Consider the following 14,723-nt stretch of genomic DNA (forward strand, 5'->3'; position numbering starts at 1 on the left):
ACCACCACCACCTCTACCACCACCACCACCACCTCTACCTCCACCACCACCACCTCTACCTCCACCACCACCACCATCACCTCCACCACCACCACCACCACCACCACCACCACCATCACCTTCACCACCACCACCTCCACCACCACCACCACCACCACCACCACCTCCACCTCCACCTCCACCACCACCACCACCACCACCACCACCATCACCATCATCATCACCACCTCCACCTCCACCACCACCACCTCTACCTCCACCACCACCATCACCATCATCATCACCACCTCCACCTCCACCTCCACCACCACCTCCACCACCACCTCCACCACCACCACCTCCACCACCACCTCCACCACCATCACCTCTACCTCCACCACCACCACCTCCACCATCACCTCCACCACCACCACCAGGACCATTCTCATGGGCACATCACGAGGCTCTAATGTTTCCTGTCTTAAAAACTTCTGCCTCACAGTCAAAGCAAACCTGTCAACGCTCACCCTTCTCCAGGTACCATACTGTCATCTAATTTTCTTCGCGGTGAAACTTCAAAAAAGAGCTGCCCACCCTTCTCCCTGATGCCCAGTTCCTGTCTCCACTTGCTCCAAACAGGCCTCTGGTCGCTCTGCTCCCCTGGGACACGTCCTCAGAGGTTGCCGCCATTGCCGAGTCCAGCAGCCATTTCCCTGTCCCCACCTTACTCCCCTCCCAGCAGTATGTGACACAACAGGCCCCTCCCTTCCTCCCTGAAGCACTTTCCTCTCTTGGCTTCAGGGAGAGCACACTCTCGGTTTCCCAAGGTCCTTCACCTCCGCGGCAGGTAACCTTAGCTCCCCATTGCCAGTTCCTGCTGTAACTTCCGTTCAAATGCCAAGGACGCCGGGGCTCTGCTTGGGGCCCTCCTGATTGCCTGTCCAGGCTTCCTGGTGCCCCTGGTTACCGATCAAGTCCCTTGGCCCATCCGGGGTTTTGAGAGAATGAATGAAAACGTCAGTAAGAACGCAGCATAGGGTGCCGCCCACAGCAAGCCCACCCTCCCCGCAGCGGATGATTCTGAGAACTTGTAAGGGCTCTCACGAACCTACCACATGCAGGTGACCCAACTTCACACGTATTTTCCTCCTAAAACAGCGCAGCCGATTCTACCAAAGTTTTGGTCTTTGACTGATCTGGAATTACCAATATCACAGACAACAGCCATATTTATTTCTTGATAAGCCATAAAACCAGACTAAAAGTCCGTGAAGTGGCATCAGCCCAGCTGTGACAAAGAAAAATCCCTAGACAGGAATCAGAGCCGCCGGTACTGAAGCACAGGCAGAACAGCAGGCCCCGAGAAAGTCACCCACACTTGTCGGAACGTCCACTACCAAAGGCAGACACAGAACGTTCCAGCACGAGGTTCAGGGCTGTGTCAGAAGCCAGACTGCCTGGCTCTGGTTCCGTCTTGTGCCGGACACTGATCCCGTTATTTGAGTGCTTCGATTTCCTCATCTGTAAAATGAGACAGTGGTTGCATCGGGCTTGAAGGGTTGTAAATATTAAATGGGTCATCTGTGTAAAATGCCAAGAATACTGCCTGCATGTAGCAACACTACCTATTTTAGTTATTAGTATTATTCCAAGTAATCTAATAATTGAGAATGGGGGAAAATATGTAACTACCAAATGCCAAATAGACTTAAAAACAAACTGCACTTCCGAGTTTAGATAGTGAGGGTGTGTCCCAGCTGGCCTACAGGGAGGGTGAGGTGAGCTCCGAGGGCAGGACTAGATCAACACCTCCCACCTGGGCCTCTGTGTTCAGGCTCTGCGGGAGGCTGGGCGCTCAGGGCAGTCCCTGAAAGGAGCTGACCAGAGGGGGACCTGGGGGAAGACAGGACTGCCTTACTCCCAGTCAACCACACTCCTTCTTCCCTGTTCCACCTGGAGAGAAGGGCTGGAGAGAGAGACCACTGGGATGTGGGGGTTCAGTTCTGATTGTGGGATGGAGGAGGACCATCGTTGCGTATCTCCTGTAGTTGAGCCAGGACTGACCCCAACCAGTGCACCATGTCAGTTAAGAGTCAAAAAGTTGCCCTGTCCGGTTGGCTCAGTGGTAGAGCATCCATCTGGTATGTGGAAGTCCCGGGTTCAATTCCTGGTAAGGGCACACAGGAGAAGCGTCCATCTGCCTCTCCACCCTTCCCCCTTTAGCTTCTCTCTCTCTCTCTCTCTCTCTCTCTTTCTTTCTTCCCCTCCTGCAGCCATGGTTTGATTGGAGCAAGTTGGCCCCAAGTGCTGAAAATGGCTCTATGGCCTCCACCTCAGGTGCTAAGAAGAGCTTGGTTGCTGGAGCAACGCCCCAGATGGCAGAGCATCACCCCCTAGTGGGTTTGCTGGTGGATCCTGGTGGGGGCGCATGCAGGAATCTGTCTCTGCCTCCCCTCCCACTGAATAATAATAATAATTTTAAAAAGAATTGAAAAGTGTTTACAAATTAATATTCATCATATATAAAGAACTCCTGTAGCTCAATAAAAAACAAACAACCCAATTTTTTAAATAGGCAAAAGACATGAATAGATATTGCTCTAAAGAAGGTATACACATAACTAATAAGCACATGAGAAATGCTCAACTTTACTCTTCAGGGAAATGCAAATCAACACCACAGTGAGATGCCCCTGCACGCCCATTAGGATGGCTCTTATCAACAACAACAGCCTCGGCCACCACCCCAGAAGCAACAAGTGACAGTGAGGACGTGCAGAACTGGAAGCCTTCAGCACTGCTGGTGGAAAATGGTGCAGCTGATGTGGAAAACAGGTGGCAGTGCCTCAGAAACTTAAATAAGAAATTACGATCCAAAAGAATCTTTTGTATCCCCAAAAGAAATGACAGCAGGGACTGAAATGGTGTTTGTGTACAGCTGCACTAGTCACAATAGCTAAAAGGTGGGAACCACCCAAATGTCCGTCAACAGATGAGCTCAATGGGTCAACAAACTGTGGTCTCTCCGTACAGTGGAATATCAGCGGCCTTAAAAAGGAAATTCTGAAACATGCTTCAACATGCACGAAGCCTAGAGACAGTATGGGAAGTGTAATAAGCCAGTCCCAAAAGGACAAATACTGGGTGATTCTACTTATGTGAGGCACCTAGAACAGCCAAATTCACGGAGACAGAAAGTAGAATGTGGCTGTCAGGGGCCGAGGAAGGTGGGAATGGAGGTTAGTGTTTAATGGGCAGTTTCTTCTGCAAGATGAAGGGGTCTCTGGGCGGATGGCGGTGATGGTTGCACTACAGTGTGGATGTATCCAATGCCACTGAGCGGTGCACTTAAAAATTATTAAGATAATAAATTTCATGTGCATTTTACTATAATTAAAAAAAAATAAAAACCAGTGTTTACATCAAGCTCGTTACAAAGAGGAGCTCTGTTCAAAATTTCAGGTATTTGTTCAAACAAGACTTATTTAATGAACACTACTAGTTTCTCAGTGCTGAGAGGGATAGGGAAGGAGAGGAAGAGGAAGGCAAGAGAAGACAGAAAAGGGTCTTAAGAACTAAAATTAAAGGCGGAATGGACTTGAAGCCTCAGCAGAGAGATGTGCAGAGCTTGAGCCCTAGGGGAAGAGATGGAACACCCCCACACCAAACCCAAGACGGAGGGCGGAGGGAGGGAGGCTGACATAAACCCAGCAGGCTGTATGAGAAACGGGGCTTGATTACTGAACACCAACGAAAAAGATCTTTAAAATGATAGCGTGGGGTGGGGGTAGAAGAGCAAAAGAAATGAACAAAAAAGCCAGCTGCTCTTTTAGACCGCCTCTAAACCATTAAGAGAGCACACAATAAGGGACTGACTACAATAGTATTCAACCCACCACAGAACCACCAACTTCCGCCACCATCTCCTCAAATGCAGCAACAAAGGATGTGCAAGTTCGAGACTCTCCGGATGATTCCCACCATCGTTTCCTTCTCCACCACCAGTGGGATTGTTGCCTGAGAGCCTGTGAGCCCTACTGCTTTAGAGGAGGGGTCTGGGAAGGTGGGGGGCAGTGGCCCAGGGCCACACCCACTGTTCGTGGGGGGCACACCAAATGCTGCCCGAATGTCACTCCCCACGCGATAAAAGAGGCTTCACTCTCTTGAAATGCAGAATTTTTTATTTTGGTTTCCTTCATTGTTTTTGGAAATTCTGTTTTGGTTTATAAAACTTAGAAATAGCCAACACTTAAAGCAAACATTCAAAACCCCCATGTGACAAATTATTGACTTTTTGTGCAATTAAGAATACACATACGAAGTTAGGCTACCGAAGAGTGTTACTACAGTGACGATCTTTAGTGCAAACCCTCTTGTGCTTGTTAGGCATGTATTCTCACACATCCAAACAATTGCTTCAAATGTATAAATGACAACTCAGTCACATGTGGCAAAGGCTTGCAGTCAAGTGATATGCCGCTAATTCCCCAAATTAACTTAAAAAAGAAAAATCCCTGGAGAAATCAATCCCAGGAAATAAGTTTCCCAGATTTCTACATCCTAGATTTTTGGCTTGTCAAATACATTTCATAGAAATCAGGTAGTATGATTTATCACTGTCCATTTCAATAAGTACCCAAGTCTATCTACTCCCTTAACATTTTTAAAGACATGCTTTGCCTGAGAGTTTATTCCGAGGGGAAAAGCCAGTCAATCACAACATGAACTTGGATATGAAAACCACGTTAGAGACCTGTTGGCCATCACAGAGAGGGAGGGTGCATGAAGGTCAGGTGGACAGGTATTGAGGCGTCACAGTTGAACATGGTCTTTCCAGGTAATTATTTCTTTCTTGAAATGCTTCTCTTCACTGTGGAGTCTAAGGCAGATTTTTTAATATAACCCCTGGGGACAGAGGGGGGATCGGGTCTGGAGAGGGGACCCCGGAAGCTCTCCACTCCATGGTCCCCAGAATCCTTCCGCTCCACGGGCAGCCACGCCCCTGAGACTCCGCAGCGACACTCTTCCGAGTTGGTCTGTTCTTCGCTTCACGAGGAACCTCTGCCCGGACAGGACCGACAGGGGACAGTGGAGGAGCGCAGGCGCTCCGTAAGCCTTCATCAGAAGGGGTGTGAGAGTGCGCGAGAGATGGGGCAGGGAACTGGGATAAAAAAAAAAATCTCTGGTCCACTTGTGACATTCTCCAGCCAGGACAGTTGTTCCTAAGGGACAGTTTCCTTCCAGTGCACTATGCTCTTCAGAGCAGCAGACAGCTGCAGAATCTGCAGCAAGCAGCAGACATCTCAGAAATAGCAAAGTCCTAATCCCTCAGAAAACCAGGGAGACAGACGTGCTCACATCCGTCTTTTGAACTAAGGAAGTCACAAATAACTTAGCACATTTATAGTTTCCCCTTCACAATATTTAAGGCGCGTTTTGGAAATTGTGTATCACCATATATTTATATACATGGTCTGCCACACAAGGTGACTGTAAGGCAGTGTCCCATCTCCTTGAATATTCCTATGACAAGAACCCCGAATGCACCAGTCAAACATGGATGTTCCCTTCCCTATCTTGCTGTAGTCAAAATTACCAACGTGAAGGCCACCAGTAGAAGAAGATTGTGGAGGTGTGTGGTTTCTTCTGAGCTTTCCTCCTCTCATTAAGCTTTGATGGTGGAATAAAGTTCATCTATCTGGGACCTGAAATAACTCCGAAGTTCTGGCCTTTTGGCCTTCATTGTTGGGGTCAGAAGGCCATTGTCGACAGAGAATAATTCAGGGTGGAGAGCAATGCCTTTGACCTGCAAATAAACAAGGCTATTATTATAGGAGGAGAGGGGACAGATGAAACCTGAGTCTAAAAAGCTCATCAGGGCCCTGGCTGGTTGGCTCAGTGGTAGAGCATCAGACCTGCATGTGGAGGTCCTGGGTTTGATTTCTGGTCAGGGCACACAGGAGAAGTGATCATCTGCTTCTCTACCCCTACCCTCTCCTCTTCTCTCTCTCTCTCTTCTCCTCCCAGAGCAAGTGGGCCCTGGGTGCTGAGGATGGCTCTATGGCCTCTGCCCCAGGTGCTACAATAGATCAGTTGCTGAGCAGTGGAGCAACGGCCCCAGATGGGCAGAGCATTGCCCCATAGCGGGCTTGCTGGATGGATTTCGGTCGGGGTGCATGCAGGAGTCTGTTTCTCTGCCTGCCTCCCTGCTTCTCACTTAAGGGGAAAAAAACACAACTTGTCAGCCACCCAGGCGATAAAGACCCCGTGCTGGGTGGGAACTAACCCCTACCCCCTGGCCCAGCTGCACCTTCTCAACAAGGGCAGGTGCCTATTCTCAGAATAGAATTCAGGACTGTACTCTGACCTCCAAGAAAAGAGAACTCACACACTTGGTTAAAGAAATCTCTCCCCCTGCCAACCATTCATTCCTCACAGATTTCTTTAGGTCATCTCATCTTCTTCTGTAACACATTCATAAAAATATCTTAAAGTCTAAACTATTTTTTTTTAACAAGAATTCATGCACTTTCATGAAAGTCTTACCTGTTCAAATGTTTTTAAGCCAGACTCCTTCCCAAGTCTCAACATGTCTTCTAGAATAGCTTTCTTCACATCCTAATAAGGAAAGAGAAATAAGGTGCTTCCTGTGTTCGAGGTCCCTGTACTTGACATTGAATGCAGGTGAAGACACAGATGTAGACCGTGTGCCTCAGAGCCTTACCTTGTTTTTGCACAGTTCTTCAAAGGACCCATTCCATCCTCTCTTTTGGGCCCAGCGACCTAATGTCTCTACATCGGGTACCACAACTGCTACGAGAAATGCCTTTAAAACAGACAAGTGAGTTATTACCGGGCTTGATCCAGATGTTCTAGAACAGTGGCCATTGATTATTCTGCACCACAGATCCCCTGGGAGAAACTGATGAAAGTTACAGACCCTCTCTTCAGAACATAGCACCTCCCAGCCCGGGAGTCCACGGAGCCCAGGTTAAGAGCTCCAGGCTCTGAAATAGAGACAGCATCAGGAATTTCATAATGATTGTTTGAAGAGAACCACTGGGAATTGAAATCTAAGAAAACCCTAACTTCTATTTATTTTTGTGCATAATTAAAAAAAGTAAAACAGGGTCAAATAAGCCAATAAGTTGGTAGATAGCAGATAAATAAATAATAAATAAATAACAATCAAAGGCATGGTAAAATTCTAGGCACACTCTTATAAGAAAACAGTCTTCTAAAGATTTATAAAACGATTAACCTTCAGGAAATCAGGTCCCACTCTTTCCCTTGTCACTATCTGTCTAATATTTTGGTCAACAGATGTTTTGCTACAATACTGACCTTGGTTTTCAACTTTAAGTATATGTTGGGCTCACAATCTCCATTTGTTCAAAGATGATTTAGGAGGCATAGTATAAATAAGTTGGGTTTGATATGTCTGAAAATTCCAAACTTTGTGGCTGACCAGTGGTGGTGCAGTGGATAGAGTATCGACCTAGAAGGCTGAGGTTCCTGGTTCAAAACCCCGAGGCTCTCGGCTTGAGCACAGGGTCGCTGGCTTGAGCCCAAGGTTGCTGGCTTGAGCAAGGGGTCACTGGCTTGGCTTGCACCCCCCAAGTCAAGGCACATATGAGAAACAATCAATGAGCATCTAAAGTGATGCAACTACGAGTTGATGCTTCTCATCTCTCTCCCTTCCTCTCTCTCTCTCTCAAAAAAAAAAAAAACCCAGAAAAAGTAAAATTCTAAACTTTCTTATAATCCATATATTATCATACTATTTTCTCTCATAATTAATTAGAAGCATATTTTTACTCACTCCCTCCTGACTTTTATGTAGCCTACCTTGGTATACCAGAGTACTCCGGGTAAAACAGAAATGTGGAAAATTAAAGCGAACCACCTCTTCTGAATAAGAAACACCCACAGGAAAAACCAGCAGTGCACCCTTACGGCCGGGCAGCTGGCCGGCAGACGAGGGAGCCAGCCCCCCTCGCACACCTGCCTGGGGGTCAGGCCCGTGCCAGGCCGGCTCTGCAGGGCTCGCTGCACAGGAGCACCTACCTGCAAGCTCTCTCCGTGGACAAACACCTGAGCGACGGGCTCGCTTCGCATGTAGATGTTTTCGATCTTTTCAGGCGCTATGTATTCTCCTTGGGCCAGTTTAAATATATGCTTTTTCCTGTCGATAATCTTCAAGGTGCCGTTCTGTTTGTCGGAGAGGAGGGGCAGTGAGTGGCCCATGGCTGGTGTCCACCCAGGACCAATCGCACACTGCCCGGGGCATTGTAAATGCCCCATCCTTTGACCCACTCACATCTGGCAGTCAGTCATTGTTCCATTTCCCAGAGCGGGAAACTAGGGCTTACAGAGATGGACTCTCCCAAGGCCACGGAGCTGAGCAGGGGGGCAGAGCAGGGGCCGGGCCGCCCTCAGTCCGCCTCGCCCCTCGCCGGGCCGTGGGCACCGCCTGTTCAGTGTGGCAGGCTTCACGCAGCCTCCTCCCTGACTCGGGGACGCATGTCTGCCTCCGAGCTGAGCTATGTTCCTTGAGAGACCCAGCTGGCCGCCCACAGTGCTCGGCCCAGAGCAAGGACTCAGCAGACGTTTGCCACACAAAGGCTGGGGTTCTGTTCCCTATCCCTGTTTCAGGGCGGGGCAGGGATGGTGCTCCTGGCCCTTTGGGAAGAGTCGGCCCACTGCCCACATAGTGGCTGTGGGGACACTAGACTCTCTGGGCCAGACCAGCCACATGCCGGTAGCACCCCCACCCCCAACCCCCGTCACTGTCATGCTCCTCAATGTCATCTGCTGGAAACTCCCGAGGCTGTTCCATTCTCCTCAGGAGCAGACTGCTCGCAGAGCTAGCGCCGCAGTGAGAGTGGACACACACTCCTTCCTGAACCTGGGAGGAGGGACTTAGCTTATTTCTAAATGCTTGGCTATTCTGAAATTTAAATTAATTAGGGAGGTGTTTTCCAATCAATAAAAATTTCATAGTATTAAGCACCTTAAATCTATAAGGATCAAACAATACACAATAGTAAAAATTACACTAGCCATTTTAGTGCTTGCAATGAAACCCAGGAACAATTTTAAAAAGCAGTAGCTGTTACCACAGCGAGAAGAACTGGCCCAGTTTTCTGGAGAGCGCTTCTCACCTATGCCTCCCGCTGCCAGGATGGCTTCTGGGATTTCTCTGTGGTAAATGGATCTGAGACTAAACTGAAGGCAATTGGTCTAATCTGTGAAACATCTGTCCTATTTTTAACCAAATGACAAACGTTAAGAAGCACAGCTGTTCAGACTGCTGCCTTCTCGCGTTCCTGGGAGTCTCCCATGACGGCATCCACCCCGCTGAGGCCTCAACATCAGGGCACAGCATTGACAGGTAACGAGCCACCACCGCCTCTCTGGATGCCACCCAGGAAGCAGTGAGCAGAACTACATCAAACTGGAAACAAGCATATCTGTCGCGGTCAACGTAACAATCCTGCTCACGCGTGCTGAGAGCACAGCCCTGCTCCCTGCAGGAAATGGAAGCATCTACACCGAGCCACTGACAGGAACAAGGGGAAGACAAAAGCCAGGTGGCACTGCCACGTGGCAGACATTCGGCAAGGGGACGATTTCTCCCCAAAGTGGAGTAGAGGTATTTGTGAGCCGGGGAAGTGACCACTTACTGGTAACCATTTTCCAACGTCCCCTGTGTGTAACCAGCCGTCTTTGTCCAGAGCTTCCGCTGTTTTGGCAGGGTCCTTCAGGTAGCCTTTGAATACATTTGGCCCTTTCACACAGATCTGAAGGGAAAAGGCCAGGGGTCAGGGGTCAGGGTTGGGGTGGAAATGGTAGGGGGGGGTCAAAAGGCACAAGCTTCTAGTTATAAGATGGACAAGTAAGTGCTGGGGATGAAACGTCCAGCATGAAGACTGGAGTTAACAGCAGTACCTTCGAAAATTGTTCAGAGACTCTAACAGTTCTCATTTCGAGGGGGAAAAGAGAAAAAAAAATGTATATATTTGTATCTACATGAGGTGATGGATGTTAACTAAATTTGCTCTGGTCGGCCCTGGCCGGTTGGCTCAGCGGTAGAGCGTCGGCCTAGCGTGCGGAGGACCCGGGTTCGATTCCCGGCCAGGGCACAGAGGAGAAGCGCCCATTTGCTTCTCCACCCCTCTGCCGCGCCTTCCTCTCTGTCTCTCTCTTCCCCTCCCGCAGCCAAGGCTCCATTGGAGCAAAGATGGCCCGGGCGCTGGGGATGGCTCTGTGGCCTCTGCCCCAGGCGCTAGAGTGGCTCTGGTCGCAACATGGCAACACCCAGGAGGGTTGCAACATGGCGACGCCCAGGATGGGCAGAGCATCGCCCCCTGGTGGGCAGAGCGTCGCCCCCTGGTGGGCGTGCCGGGTGGATCCCGGTCGGGCGCATGCGGGAGTCTGTCTGACTGTCTCTCCCTGTTTCCAGCTTCAGAAAAATGCAAAAAAAAAAAAATTTGCTCTGGTCATCACTTTGCAGTACACATGAGTCAAGTCATGATGCTGTACACCAGTGGTCCCCAACCTTTTTTGGGCCACGGACCGGTTTAATGTCAGAAAATATTTTCATGGACTGGCCTTTAGGGTGGGACGGATAAATGTATCACGTGACCGAGACAAGCATCAAGAGTGAGTCTTAGATGGATGTAACAGAGGGAATCTGGTCATTTTTAAAAAATAAAACATCATTCAGACTTAAATATAAATAAAATGGAAATAATGTAAGTTATTTATTCTTTCTCTGCAGACCGGTGCCCGTCCGCAGCCCGGAGGTTGGGGCCACTGCTGTACACCGTACTTACACCGTGCCGTGTGTCAACTGTACCGCAGTAAAACTAGGGGACAGATGACCTGTTCACAGCACTGCCTGGGGCTCTTCCAGGGAAAACTGGTGTGTGTGTGCGCGCACGCGCACACTTGTGCGTGTGTCCCAACCTTTAGCAAGAACCCCTGGATTCCATCGCCCGGAGGGAGCTACCAGAGCCCCACCGGGGTCGGTCACCGTGGCACCCCAGTGCCCCTACTTCCCTTTCTTAATAACCTCAGCTGCAGTCAAGTCTAGGGCCACTGCTTGCTCTTGGTTCCGGGTTAAAGCTGCTGGACAGCCCCCCAGGGGATGAACTCCCTCTGAAGTAATTAGTTTTCCTCCTCTAGCTGAGCTCACTAATGGGCAGGCATCAGGGCAATCAGCAGGAGGGAGCTGTGCCTGGGATCCTGCCATTGGAGCCTTTGCTGCTCTTGGGCCCAGGTCTCCGCCATGACCGGCAGAAAAAGGTAGGCGTTAGTGGCCGCTCCCACACGCCCCCTGGTGGTAAACAAAGTGTACTTTCAAAAAGGGGCCTGTCTGACTCCGGGATCAGCAATAAAATCAAGCCCGGTGGCTCAAAGTGGTGGCTCAAAGCCTCTACGTGACATTGGGTTCGGACCCGGTCCTGCCCGTTGTGGCCGCTGCAGGGCAGTGATGGTGCACGACGGAGGGGACCTCACTCACCTCACCCTCACCCTTGGCAGCCAGGTAGTTCATTTCTTCCACATCAACGAGTTTTATCATATTGCAAGGCATTGGGGCCCCAACGTGGCCTGTGTATGGAATAGAGGAGGGTTATTCCTGATGGGACTATACTATCCTTAGGCCAAATTACTTTTTTTTTTTTTTTTTAATAACAAGCCTGCTTATAATAAGAGCAGCTGGCATACACTTCTGGTTTCTGCAACTAGAGCCAGTTTCTCCTGGAAAATTAATTTAGGAAGTTTATTCCTAGAATAAAGACAAAAATATTCAAAAGTCTCCCAGGGACCTTTCCCAAGTTTGATGCTCTAAATTATTTTTCAAAGTATAAATAACTTGGCTGCTGACTTGAAGGGTTTCCACAAACACCTGCAAGCTTTCTACACATGTTTCCCGGGATCTCCTGGCCTCAAGGCCCCTGCCTGCCCTGGGTCCTTGGCCCCTCTCCTGGTACGGATGTCTGAGCCCTGTTCTCCGTGAGACTGCAGAACCCTGACCGTTCACTCAATCCTACTGGCTCTGCACACTACAGCCTTGATTTCCTTGAGTGTGCATAACCACGCTCTACGTTTAAGTTTATGATGACAGGGTGATGCTTCTTTTGATAGCTCACTTAACTCTCTTGCCAAAGGGTGTGAGAATTGGGTCCTTTGCCCAAAACAAAGCAAAACCCCCCCAGACATTACAGTATTTCCCCATGTATAAGACGCACCCTTTCCCAAAAAATTTGGGATCTAAAAACTGGGTGCATCCTACACAGTGGTTTAGATTATTTTACTTGCACTTCCTGCTTTTTACTGCTTGTTTTGAGCTCATTGTTGAAGACAGTGATTCATCATCAGACATAGACAAAGACAAGCTAATGGATGGGAGTTCTGACAGTGATGAGAAGTTGTATGAATTTTATGATGAATAAAACTTGAGTTCAATAACTTTATGTAATACATTTAAAAAATTTTTGGGCCCCCAAATTAAGGTGCATCTTATACATGGGGGCATCTTACACATGGGGAAATACAGTTGATATGTCGCAAAAGCATCGTAAATAATTCTTCCTGAATTTTAATCATTTCAGTTTAAAGAGACGCCTATTCCGAAGTCTTTAGCTGGTAAGGGGCCAGGTGTTAAACACAAAACACCACGAAAAAGGCACCGAGACTGTTAGGGCCGATCCCAGCAGCATTTATGCTGCTACTGGATCATGTTGGATACTCAGGTCTACGCCACCACATGGTGCTCACGTTTATTATACGCCAAACAAGCCAGGGTGTTGCCGGCTCGAGGTGTGGTGGAGGGGAAGCACCGAAGTTCTGCATTCAGACCTGGGCTGGAACCTGGCTCCAAAGCACAGCACTGTGTCAGTTCTCCTGCGTTGTTTACACGCTTCGTAAGCCCCTGTCAATCCCTTCCTCTCAGAGCCGGCAGGACTCATGGCGCATGGCTGTCATTGGGATGAAATGCACGTAATGTACGGCTTACGCACCTAACAAAGAGCCTCATCCATCCTCAGTCAATTAATTTTGTGTTTGTCTGCACTCTATTCTTTTAGGAAAAAGTCCTGTATTTATTTCTCTCTGTAGTCTCAACACCCAGCACGGCACCCATTGGAAATTTAATTAAGATTTATCAGCATATCATTAGACCCTAATCAATTACTAGAGAGCTCTGTTGGGCCAAAGCTTCCGACCCTTGTATAAAGGCGCGGTCTCCTGCAGCGCCACCTGCAGGCCCCCGGGAAGCCTCCGGGCAACCAGCGCTACAGGCAGTGAGCACCTCACAACCACACCCCACCCGCCGCTGTTTCAGCGCACTCCCTGGGGGACAAGGCTGCGTCCCCGGAGGCCACTCATCTCAGACAGAGCACTTGTTAATGAACCAACTAAGGGTGAACTCATTCCTACGCGAATAACGGAGGTCAGCAAGGACTGTCCTGCCGATCAACTGTACCTGCTGTCCAGTCTCCGGGCATGGTCAGGCAGCAGCCGGCTGTGCACTCAGTCTGTCCATAACCCTCATAGAACTGGGTCACCAACAGATGAAACGTTATTAGAAAGGGGTATTGTTGCTGGAAGCGTACAAGTAGTTAAGTTCCTCTAATTCCTGAGTAATGGCCAACTGTGGTGAAACCTCTTTCCAAATTTTCTGATTGGAAAGTTCATTCAACACTACAACACACCTTATTATAGCACCCAACATCAGCACCCTCACACCAGATCCGGCCCCCCACGGGTCCATCTTTTACTTAGCGCCCTGCGGACAGGCAAGGGAGGACCCGGCCTGGAGGATGTCCAGGAGGCACTGCTGGCTCCACCCCCACATGTCCATGTGTCAGCTGGCCTCTGCTGTTCCCTGCCTCTCTAAGATAGGCTCTCTGCACAGTGTGTAGGTCGGCCATCACTTACAACCCATCCCATCCCCTCATGCCAGACTCTAAAGGCATGACATGTGTCTTTCTAGATAACACGACACAGTGGTGGACACAGACACTTCTTTCCCTGCCATGGGCCAAAGACATGGATACATCTCTCTCTAAGCAACCAAGGTATAGTGTGACCTTCTAAATACAAGTGAGACCCACAAAGGGAGAATAAGAGCCCTAGGGAAGGGAAGGGGAGCCCTAGGCCTGCTGAGGTCCGAGACAACTGAGCGCAGGGGGCAGCTCACCTGGCAGCCGAGGGCGGCCCGCAGGAAGGTCAGCACAGTGGCCGACACTGGCGCTGCGCCCGTGATCATCAGCCTGACCTTCCCTCCCAGGTTCGACTGAGAGGACAGGGAAGGAGAGAGAAAGGGGGTTAGTTAAATGGCTGGAAGTCAGTGGGTTCCTCAAAGACATTCTCCTGCACCCCATTCCCTATGCCCTCAGCCCCTCCTCTGCGGGCCACACCGGACTCGGACTCGCCTGGGCCGGAGACCTCCCAGGCATGGGGGGGGCACCCCTGGCTGGTGGTGTTTCCCCTGACGCTGTCCCGCCTGCTCCGCACTGGTATGGAAATAAGCCAGCACCTGCATGTGCTGCTCTCTTCGGGAATTAGAACAGGAGTGGGGTGGACTTGTGGCAGCTGCCACGCTTTTGGCATGTTTTAGACATAATATTATTCTTTATCACTCATGCATAAAGCATTAATACCCTGAGAGTGATGTTCTTGTTTCAGAAAAGTAAAATGGAGAATAAGAAAGGTTATGATATCCTGATTCCTCT

General features: G+C 49.5%; 1 protein-coding gene across 4 annotated transcripts in view; it reads right to left on the reverse strand.

Moving 5' to 3' along the window:
- Positions 1 to 4,142: 4,142 nt before the first annotated feature.
- Positions 4,143 to 14,723, reverse strand: part of ACSL1 (acyl-CoA synthetase long chain family member 1) — a 72,992-nt gene continuing 62,411 nt past the window's right edge. For all 4 annotated transcript variants that reach the window (XM_066237827.1, XM_066237825.1, XM_066237826.1 and 1 more), the window contains exons 14-21: positions 14,189 to 14,284; positions 13,472 to 13,544; positions 11,507 to 11,595; positions 9,666 to 9,782; positions 8,047 to 8,190; positions 6,704 to 6,805; positions 6,526 to 6,597; positions 4,143 to 5,785 (exon numbers count right to left, since the gene is read on the reverse strand). In XM_066237827.1, coding sequence (XP_066093924.1) covers positions 5,645 to 5,785; positions 6,526 to 6,597; positions 6,704 to 6,805; positions 8,047 to 8,190; positions 9,666 to 9,782; positions 11,507 to 11,595; positions 13,472 to 13,544; positions 14,189 to 14,284 — 834 coding nt within the window. In that variant the 3' untranslated portion in view covers positions 4,143 to 5,644. The remainder of the gene's footprint in view (positions 5,786 to 6,525; positions 6,598 to 6,703; positions 6,806 to 8,046; positions 8,191 to 9,665; positions 9,783 to 11,506; positions 11,596 to 13,471; positions 13,545 to 14,188; positions 14,285 to 14,723) is intronic.

Source organism: Saccopteryx bilineata, chromosome 6 (assembly GCF_036850765.1).
Source record: "Saccopteryx bilineata isolate mSacBil1 chromosome 6, mSacBil1_pri_phased_curated, whole genome shotgun sequence".
NCBI lineage: Eukaryota > Metazoa > Chordata > Mammalia > Chiroptera > Emballonuridae > Saccopteryx > Saccopteryx bilineata.